Source organism: Trachinotus anak, unplaced genomic scaffold (assembly GCF_046630095.1).
Source record: "Trachinotus anak isolate AG129_WGS33_773 ecotype Australia unplaced genomic scaffold, CSIRO_AGI_Tana_v1 ptg000005l, whole genome shotgun sequence".
Lineage (NCBI taxonomy): Eukaryota > Metazoa > Chordata > Actinopteri > Carangiformes > Carangidae > Trachinotus > Trachinotus anak.
This window is the reverse complement of record NW_027273856.1, coordinates 7,847,383-7,858,096: the sequence shown is the minus strand read 5'-3', so window position 1 is coordinate 7,858,096 and position 10,714 is coordinate 7,847,383. Positions and strand designations below refer to the sequence as shown.

Genomic DNA, 10,714 nt, shown 5'->3' with positions numbered 1-10,714 from the left:
GCTGTCCATCATATTATGTGGGCGTGGCCTTTGTCCCTTAGCCGCGGAAACAGGCTGAATGTTCCCACAGAGCTGACAGCAGCGGATCACAGAGACCAGCAGAGACCACAGACCAGCAGAGCTAAGACACCCGGTCCACAGCAGAGTGAGAAGATGGGGGACAGAGCGGGGACCAGGTAAGAGTCTGATCCAGGTCTTGATGTGTTGTCAGGATGGCGGGAGGAGTCGGAGGTCCCGTTAACTCAACTGTTCAAGATCCTCTGAAAACAGCTGTTTAAACTTGTTGTTCTCACCGGAAGTAGATTTAATCTGCCGAACCAGACCGAGCGTGAATAACATGAACTGAGTCTAACTGGTCCACATCAGTCCCTGTCCTCAGTTCACTGATGTTAGAAACTGACAGTGACGTAGACCTGCACGGAGACAACAAACAGACAGATGTTGTTTTAGATCCAGATGTTACAAACTAACTGTCTCAAACTGCTCAGATCATTGAAGTCTGACTTCACTTCCTCAAACGGCACTGGTGTGGGTCAAGAGAGGAAGGATGTAGGTCCTGTCTCACCATCTGTCTCACTGTCTCTCTCACTGAGAGCCTGTCCCACTGTATGTCTCTCTGTGAGTCTGTCTCACTGTGAATCCCTGCTCTGAGGACATGTCTCTCTCTGTCTGTCTGTCTCACTGTGACTTGTGAATGGATAAAGTCTCAGATCCAGGACCAGGATCACATGTGGTCCAGACAGTGGTGGATGGGGGACTGTGAAGGTTTGGTGAAGGTGTCTTTCTGTGCAGATCCACCAGGTGTCAACAGAGACACAAACATTCATCTCACAGCAGGTGAGGCTCACAGGTCCCCCAGTCTGTCAGACTGCGGTCATGTGACTGGACGGTCATGTGACTGGGTGGTCAGGTGACTGGGCAGTCAGGTGTTACCTGCTGCAGTCCCTCCTCCAGCTCAGAGGTGGACAGATTCTTCTGTCAGTGTAACGAAGGGGAACAAACCCTCAGTCCTCTATCTGTACCAAGACGTATCTGAGGCTCACACTGAGCTTCAGTCATCTGTGTTACACAGACTGATACAGTCTGTGGTGATAAAGTCCCTCTTTGAGTTACAGGTGAGATGTCCACAGGTGAGATATCCACAGGTGAGATATCCACAGGTGAGATATCCACAGCAGCTTCTCGTGACCTTCACATAAACCTGTGAACACACTGTGGATTTTGTCTCCATCACTTACATGAGATCCTCTGATGGTCAGACAGTAAAGTCTGTCTCAGTGTTTATAAGGATATCTGACAGTTAGACGGACTTTAATGTGAATCACCTGGTAACCTTGGTAACCTTGAATCCCGTTTTAGATCTTGTGAACAGAGCTGGTTGACTTGTGTTGAGGTTTGTGTAGAGAAATACTCAGTTTGTCTGAAGCAGCAGGCTCAGACTGAGATGTGGGACATTTCAGGCTGTAGACACGAGGTCAGGAGATGAAGGTTTGTGTGAAGATGGTGTTTAGAAGCTGAAGTTTGAAGCTTTTTGTCTCATTTATTTTGTCCTTAATGTGAGTCCATGGAGCATTAGTGAGGCTAGAACAGGGTTTCCTGTAGAGCTTTACAGTGGAGGAGCCAATCTTCCTTAAAGAGCACCTCCCCTGACACTGTCACATGTTATCATCACAGGAGAGAGGTTCACCTGTAGACAGATGTCCTGTGATGTAGGAGACACAACTGGAGACAACCAGTCACCTTCTTAGCATGAGTGATAAACAGTGGAATACAGTTTGTTGTAAAAGACGCCACCAACACACAAACTCTCATCCCACTCATGTTCACGTTGTGTCTTACTCTGGTGCAGTTGTCATAGCAACAACAACCAGTCACAGTTTCCCGCTCATGACATCACATAGCTGCCTTTTGAGGAAGCTGCCTGAGCGTTGTTGTCATGGATGTTGGTTTGAGAGCAAAGGAAGCTCTGAGGACATGTGCATTTGATTGTGCTGCTGCTTGATAAGTTGAACTTTTTTCATTTTCTACCACAAACAACACAAAACAACGCATAGTGTCACCACATTCAAAGTGAATGAGAAGTGTCTCCACTGAAGCCCCCTCTGTGTGGGTGTGGGCGCTGTGTTCAGTTGTCGTCTGACATGAAACATGCACTTTGCATCATGTTATTCTTTGTCCTCCCCGTTAGGCACGAACACTGATCACAGTTAAATGACACACAGCACCCTCAGTTAATCTGCACTCATCACATGTTGTGTAGCACGTGTGTTGACCATGAGCATGTTGTTGTGCAGTCATTGTGTTTCAGCAGGTACCTCCATCAAAGCATTTTCAGCCACAGCCCTTTCTCCGCTCAGCTTGTAGTTGTACAGACAGACTGCTTCACCTGCATCATCACCTGCACCTTCACCTACATCACCTGCATCATCACCTGCATCGTCAGGCTGCATCACTTGCATCATGTCCATAGGTGTTCCTGTTTGGTCTGAGGTCTCTGGTGTGAACAGTGGGTCAGAGTCTCATGGCTGTCGGACCATCTCCAAATCTTTCTCTCTAACATTTGGAGATTTGGTCGTTCAGTTGATAGCAGTTAGCAGTTAGCAGTAAGCTCTGTGAGACTGTAGAGTGCAGAGTGTGAACCACAGGTCAAAGACATGATGGTTGAGTTGTATCTCGTCCTGAGTGCTGAGCTCAGAGGTTCTACCCTGCTGAGATCAGGTTTTTGTGCCTTCAGAATAAGGGTGGACAGGAAGAGGTTCACGTCCTCTGGAGATAATCAGGATGTGCATTTTGTTCTCTGCCCCTGTTTTCTTTCCTCAGGATGTAAAAGGCAGCACATTCCTGCACAGGCACATGCTAATATTCTTAATACTGCAGCCATGTGCATAAAGCTGGTGAAGCTGACTCAGGTCTTGAGAATGGTTCTGCTCGTGGACCAGTCCTTTCACAATAATCATGTTCTACAGTAATGAAGAAGACAGTTTTTTACTGTGTTCTGTTACGGTCACACACATGGACTCTGTGGCTTTGCTGTTTCATCACATAAACACTTGGTCGCACAATCGTTCCTGACATACACATTACTGGCACACTGGCCACATTTCCTGGAATACACTTCACCCACTTCCTGTTTATATTGTACAGGCGCTCTGCTCTTTTTCTCTGCTTCGCCTTTGACGGACTTTTACTCTCAGCTGTGTCTGGATAACGAGCAGGGGCTAAACCATACGTCTGATTTTACACACTGTACTTGATGCACATCTGTCACCTTCAACTTTTCACATAAACTAGTAGTGTTGCGTGGAGTCACCGAGGAGCAGCCAGGTGTCTTCATTGTCTTTTTAAATGTTGTATTGATGTATCATGTAAATCTCTTGGAATTACTTGTATGTTTGAGCCTTTCTGTCTTATGAACACTGTGTCAGAGGGACAGCTTTTCCTTCACATCAGCTGGAATTATTCCTTTAGTGTGTTTCTGCATAAACATATTTCCTCTCAGGTTTCTCTAGTGCAGTGGTTCCCAACCTGTGGCCCATTGGTTGGTCGTGAAAGTATAGAAGATGGGCCACAAAACATTTGCAAAACAGAACAGTTTGGGAGAAAAGATGTAACTAATTATAAAAAATGACAATATTAATAATGACTTAAAATGAAATTATCTTCAAAAACATGCTGAAAAATGTCATTGTTTTTCTTTTTCTCTCTCGTGACTGTGACCAGACAATGATAGTGACTTTTATGTTGTTGACCACATCATACACTTGTTTACTGTCTCAGTCTGATTGTGCACTAAAAGATCAGATCCATGGTTTAAGACTGGAGAAGCAGAATGGACAGCTGATTAACAACAGGAAGAGATACAAGGAGAGAGAGTCAAGAGACAGACGCTGAATCCACCAGTGATATTATTTAACCTCTGTATCCTTCAGGGTGGACGTGGATCACCAACAGAACCACTGCTCTGGTGTTTGGGTTGATGTTGTTGTTCTGAGTTAATTATAATGTTCTGTAGTAATGAGTGATGTCCTCCTCTGAATTGTTCCATACTGTGAACCAATTCATCACACACACACACACACAGGCACACACAGACACTGTAGTTGATCCATTCCATATGTAGAGTGTTGTGAGCTGGTCCAGGATCAGCTCTGTGACTCTGTCAGACTCAGTTTACAATGAACTTCCTGTGTTACACTGAGCTGTCAGCTGTTTACACCAAAGACTGTCTCAGTGTGTGTGTGTGTGTGTGTGTGTGTGTGTGTGTGTGTGTGTGTGTGTGTGTGTGTGTAAGGCAGGAAGTATGACTTCATTATACAGAGCAGTTGGTGTGTGTTGGGTTGTAATGAGCTCCCCTGTTCCCACACAGTGTTGAAGCTGTTTAGACAACAACTCTGTTGTGTATCTTCACTCTGTCTCACTGAAGTTTAACACAACCAGAGCTGTCAATCAATCAGTTCATCTTTTGTGGTCAACTTCCTGTTTCCTCTGCACAATGAGCTCAGGTATTAGACCTCAGGTATTCAGACCTCAGGTATTAGACCTCAGGTATTCAGACCTCAGGTATTAGACCTCAGGTATTCAGACCTCAGGTATTCAGACCTCAGGTATTCAGACCTCAGGTATTCAGACCTCAGGTATTCAGACCTCAGGTATACAGTCTGTCTGTGTCACATGACAACAGAACCTGTGACTCAGCTGATTGCTTGGTTATTGAATTGATTTCAGATCAATATGGTGGTTGTTCCAGGTCTGTCCACACTCATTTGAAATATGTAGTGACTTTAATAAAAGGCAAAACATTATGATGTCACGATGAAGTTGACCTTTGACCTTTAGGATATAAAACGTCATCACATCATTTTATCCTGTTAGATATTTGTGTTAAATAACTGCATATCTCTCGCCCACTCTCTCTGCTGTACTTCCTGTCTGTCTCCTCTCTCCCTTTCAAATTAAGACATAAAAATGACTTTGAACTCAGACTTGATTTTCAGGACTCAGGACTGGACTTGGACTCGAGCACTGACTGCAGTGACTGACTGCACTTCCTGACAGCTGTTCAGTGTCGACCTCTGTCAGCTCTCTGGACTGGACTCTAACAACTCGACTCAAGGTTTAGTAACTCGACAACACTGGTCATAATTAGTATGAATTCAGTTTCTTATGGCCAAAAACATGTTTTGTGAGGTCACAGTGACCTTTGACCTTTGACCCTGATTCTAATCAGTTCTTGAGTCAAAGTGGATGTTTGTACCAGATGGCAGGAAGAAAAAGAGCAAAGACATTTTGTTTCTGTGATGTGAAGATACAGACTCACAGTCTCTCTCCCTCTCTTTCTCTGCCCCCGCACCTGCCCCCCACCCCTCCTCTCCACAGAGTGTTTAAGAAGTCCAGTCCTAACTCTAAGGTAAGACCTGCAGGACAGAGTCTCTGTCAGTCTCTGATCTTGACTGCTGCAGTTTATCTGACTCCCTCTGGTTTCAGCTCACTGTTTATCTGGGGAAGAGAGACTTCGTAGACCACTTAGACCACGTGGACCCAGTGGGTGAGTACACACACACACACACACACACTTAGATTATGTTATTTACCATATCAAGAGTTTTTGAAGTGAAATGATTAAATTCTGTAGATGTTGTATTGAACTCAGAGGCAGGATCCTAACGCAGGACTGGAGACACTCAGCAGGTTAGAATAACAGTCTGTACTTAGTAAACAAGTTCAGTTCACAGGAAGGAAACTGAAGGTCAGAAACACATCAAACACTGACTCACTGGGAAAAACTCAGGTCGGAAAAAGACTGAAACAACTAGACAAACTCTGTCGAGTTGTGTTCTTACATCATCACAAATGTTTCCATCAGTTTCATCCATGTTTCATTCTTCATCTGTCGATGATGTCACTGAGTGTTTGAGCATCACTGCTCATATATCACATGTTCAACTGTAAGTCTGTGTGTGTGTGTGTGTGTGTGTGTAGATGGAGTGCTCCTTGTGGACCCAGAGTACCTGAAAGACCGTAGAGGTGAGAGACCTTCAGACAGACACAGATCCAGACCGCTTCACTGACTGAACCTTCATCAATGTGTTCCTCCTCCTCATCCTCAGTGTTTGTGACTCTGACGTGTGCGTTCTGTTACGGCCGCGAGGACCTGGACGTCCTGGGTCTGTCCTTCAGGAAGGACCTGCACGTCAGCTCCCTACAGGTCTGCCCCCCCCTGCAGGAGGAGCAGAGGCCTCTGAGCCGCCTGCAGGAGAGGCTGCTGAGGAAGCTGGGTCAGCACGCCCACCCCTTCAGCTTCACTGTAAGACCAGCTGACAGCAGCTCCACCCTCACACCAACACCACACAGCTCCACGTACACCAACACCACCTCAGCTCCACCCTCACTTCATCACCACCCAGCTCCACTGACAGCAACACCACCCAGCTTCATCAACACCACCTCAGCCCCACCCTGACACCAACACCACCTTAGCTTCATCAACACCACCTCAGCTTTACCCTGACACCAACACCACCTCAGCCCCACCATCACACCAACACCACCTCAGCTTCACCCTGACACCAACACCACCCAGCTCCACCCCTGTCCTCTCTCAGGTCATTCTCTAGCTTCAGGCCTTTTTCAGTCTCCTTCTCTCTCTCTGTGTTGTAACTGGAACAAACACAAGTCTGTTCTCCTTGATCCACGATGACAAAATCAAACATGTTTCTTGATAAACTCTATAAACTAAGTGACGTCTCTTGTTTCTAAAAGTCTTCAGACCCACAGTTCACCAACAGGTCTGGACAGAGGCCACGAAGTCCAGTGGACTCTCTAGTAGACCTCTGAGATCAGACTGTCACCCTTACACCATCTCTGTTTTCATAATCTGCTCAGTGAGGTTTAGAGGAGGAGGAGTTGTGTGCACTGATCTGTGTCACAGTTTTCTCTTCATGTGTCTGGATGTGTCAGATCCCCCAGAACCTGCCCTGCTCAGTGACCCTCCAGCCGGGCCCAGAGGACACTGGGAAGGCGTGTGGCGTGGACTATGAGCTCCGAGTCTTCTGTGCAAAAACTGTGGATGAAAAGATCCACCACAGGTGCAACAGATTCACATCAAACTGACTCCATGACACACCCAAAGAAATACACACTGTGCTCCATGACACACTAGTTCAGCTGTTTACATGAAGCTGCAGCCTCAGTAGATGAACATGAACATGAAGCTGCAGCCTCTGCAGATGAACATGCACATGAAGCTGCAGCCTCTGCAGATGAACATGAACATGAAGCTGCAGCCTCTGCAGATGAACATGCACATGAAGCTGCAGCCTCTGCAGATGAACATGCACATGAAGCTGCAGCCTCTGTAGATGGACATGCACATGAACAGATGCACATGTTTGAAGCTGCTGTGTGTGCAGGAACTCTGTGCACCTGGCGATCCGGAAGGTGCAGTTTGCTCCAGAGAAGCCGGGTCCTCAGCCGATGGTGGAGACCAGCCGCAGCTTTCTGATGTCTGACAAGTCTCTGCACTTAGAGGCCTCACTGGATAAGGAGGTAACACATTCACACTCACTCACACACACACTGTGATGTGTTGTTAGATGAGAGGGACACACACACTGATGTGTGTGTGTGTGTCTGTATGCAGCTGTACTACCATGGTGAGCCCATCAGTGTTAACGTCCACGTCACCAACAACTCCACCAAGACTGTGAAGAAGGTGAAGATCTCAGGTAACTCCACCTGTCCTCACTCACTCTGGGTTCACATGACACACATGGTCATCAGTTTCTGTGTTGTATCTTACACCTGCTGGGACCTGTAACATTTTCCCATGATGCACTGTGGTTGGACGACTGACTCTCCCTCCTCCTCTCAGTTCGTCAGTACGCTGACATCTGTCTGTTCTCCACGGCCCAGTACAAGTGTGCAGTGGCCCAGGTTGAAGCAGAGTGAGTACCCCCCCCCCCATACAGATGTTACAGATGTTGAAACTGCAGCCACAAACAAGAGTAATGGATCCTCCTTTGTTCTCTCTCCTTTCTTCGCGTCACTCCCTCCCTGACCTTTAACCCCCACCTCCACCCTCAGTGACCAGGTTTCACCCAGCTCCACCTCCTGCCATGTCTACACCCTGACCCCTGTGCTGGGTAGCAACAGGGAGAAGAGAGGCCTGGCCCTGGATGGAAAGCTGAAGCATGAAGACACCAACCTTGCCTCCAGCACCATGTACACACACACACACAAACATACACACACACACACTCACTCACACTCCTGGATGTGTACAGTCTCCTGACACTGTGTGTGTCTTTGTGTGTGTGTGTGTGTGTGTGTTACAGAGTGAAAGAAGGGACCAACAGGGAGATGATGGGCATCGTGGTTTCTTACAGAGTGAAGGTCAAACTGGTGGTGTCTCGTGGAGGGTAGGTCAACATTCAGGGGACCCAGCATCTTCAGGACCAGGGGCCATGGGCAGGGACGTCTCCACAGACACAGAGGCCCAGAAACCCCCACATGCTGACTGTTTGGAGACACTACAATTTACAGACATTTCCTGGATTTCTCACATGCTGACAGTGGTAGATGCTAGCTATAGCCCACATCATCAGTGACCTGTGTAGAGTCTTTATGGGGGTTTGTAGTTGTCATTGCAAAATGTACCAGTTAAAGGGGCAACCAGGGGCCCTCTTTCCTCCTTAGGGGCCCCATGCATTTGCCTGGTTTGCCTCTCCTGATGATGTGTCTCTGGTTAGAGTAAGTTTATCACTGTTAATCCAGTGAACAGCTACTTTTGATCCCAGATCTAGATTTGTATTAATTCAAATATAATGAGGAGTCGTCAGCGTACATGCAGACATGTGACGAGACAGCGTCCTTCAGTCGCTCCATGTTTCACATGTCTAACCTCTGAATGATCATTTTCATTCTCTCACTTAAAAAACAATTTTCATTTCAACATGATCACAGATCTACTTCTGGTGAAGGCTGTTGAATGGTTTATTTATATGCCTGCATGCTTTTTGGTTATTGGAAAAGTAAGATTGAAAAGTAGGTTCAGTCTGTAAACACATGGGTTTAATATCTTGTATTTATGTATTGTGTGTGTGTTTAGAGATGTAGCTGTGGAACTTCCTTTTGTCCTGATGCACCCTAAACCTGCAGTCCAGCCCTCCTCCACTCCCAAGTCAGGTAGTACACACACACACACACACAGCCCAGTTAACAGTCAAATTACAGTGTAAAAACTGTGTAAACCTCCTGTCTTGTTCCCTCAGATGCTGATGCTCCTGTAGAAGCAAACCTCATAGAGTTTGGCACAAAGTAAGTGTGTGTGTGTAGTTATCATAATAACAGATGTTACTCTGACTGACAGTTAACATGTTAACAGATGTTTGACCTTTAACTTATCATAATTCGTTTTTCTAATTAAATCCCATCAGGTGTTTCAGCCTCTGCACAGAGTAAACATGTTCTGTTGTGTGTCCTTGTGTGTGTGAGCTGACAGTTTGTTAGTCACATGTTGTGTGTCTCTCTTCAGTACTTCCTGTCCGGCTGATGAGTTTGTGTTTGAAGACTTTGCGCGGCTGAGGTTGACAGGGATGAAGGATCAGCCCGGTGACCAGGACCCCTTCTGTTAGCTGGTCTTGATTGGCCAGCAGGGTCCCTGGTCTGAGTTCAGGACCATGAACCCCAGAGGCCAGAGAAGAGAAGACAGGGGGCAGGTGGACCCCCGTCCCGACATTTATTGTGTCTTATAGAGGAAGTTCTTGTGTTTCACTCAGAGTTTTACTGGTTGTGTGTTAGTGTCTGAACAGAGGAGGAGGTCAGTCATCAGTTCAGTGATCAGCTGGTTGCTATGGTGACACTGATCACTAACAGGAAGTTTTGTCTTTTACGTCTTTGTGATGAAATCATCTGTGGATCAGAGTCTAATGAAACTACACAAATCATTTCATTGTTTTTATTTTTTCTTCTCTGAAACACACAACATGATGATGATACATGTTCACACTGTTCAGGACCTCCTCTTCACTGGGTCTGTTTAAAATCCACTCAATCTACACTTTCATACAGAGCGTAAAGAGCAGTCTGTCTCAACACACTGTCACAGTAACACATCCTCACCCTGTTTAAATACAGTTTGTTCTCAGAGGATCATGGGAAATGAAATATGAACATACCGCGCCGTCTTACACACTGAAGCGTGATGTTTAGGATAAACTGTGAGCAGAGGATTAATTAAATAATAAATCATTTGAAGACATTGTACGACTCCACATTGTCAGTCAGTCCAGCACTCTGGTCCAGAGTCAGTGATCTGGATCAGATCCCAACTGATGGAGTTTTGAAGATGATGCTAACATTTGAGTCTTTTAAAAAAAATTCATGGTAGTATAAAAAAAAATAAAATTATTAATAATAATAAAATTTACCTGATTTATCATCACCTCCAACTACTGAATGTGTTTCCATGTAAACTGGTACACTGATGAACTGTAATAACTTTGCTCTGACTCACTTTTCATCAATTCTTTCCATTATTTCATTTAATAACCAGAAAAAAAAAATAAAGGTTGATCCATGTTTAGTGCTCTGAGTTAAATCACCGTCACACTCGTGCCTCAGGACTTTCTTCACTATCATCTCACATCAGATCTGATTCTGTTTCATATTTTAACCTGTGAGTCAAACACATAGATGAACCACAGTCTGTGTCTGT

The 10,714-nt window shown here is 45.7% G+C and overlaps 1 protein-coding gene across 1 annotated transcript; it reads left to right on the top strand.

Moving 5' to 3' along the window:
- Window positions 1–22: 22 nt before the first annotated feature.
- arrb2b (arrestin, beta 2b) lies at window positions 23–10,259 on the top strand. Its single transcript, XM_071478146.1, has 14 exons — window positions 23–176; window positions 5,377–5,407; window positions 5,485–5,545; window positions 5,980–6,024; window positions 6,108–6,304; window positions 6,958–7,085; window positions 7,410–7,545; window positions 7,640–7,724; window positions 7,871–7,943; window positions 8,083–8,220; window positions 8,334–8,417; window positions 9,107–9,183; window positions 9,270–9,315; window positions 9,533–10,259. Exons 1-14 carry the CDS (start codon window positions 154–156, stop codon window positions 9,630–9,632), a joined length of 1,224 nt encoding a protein of 407 aa, XP_071334247.1. The 5' UTR covers window positions 23–153; the 3' UTR covers window positions 9,633–10,259.
- The last annotated feature ends 455 nt before the right edge of the window (window positions 10,260–10,714 follow it).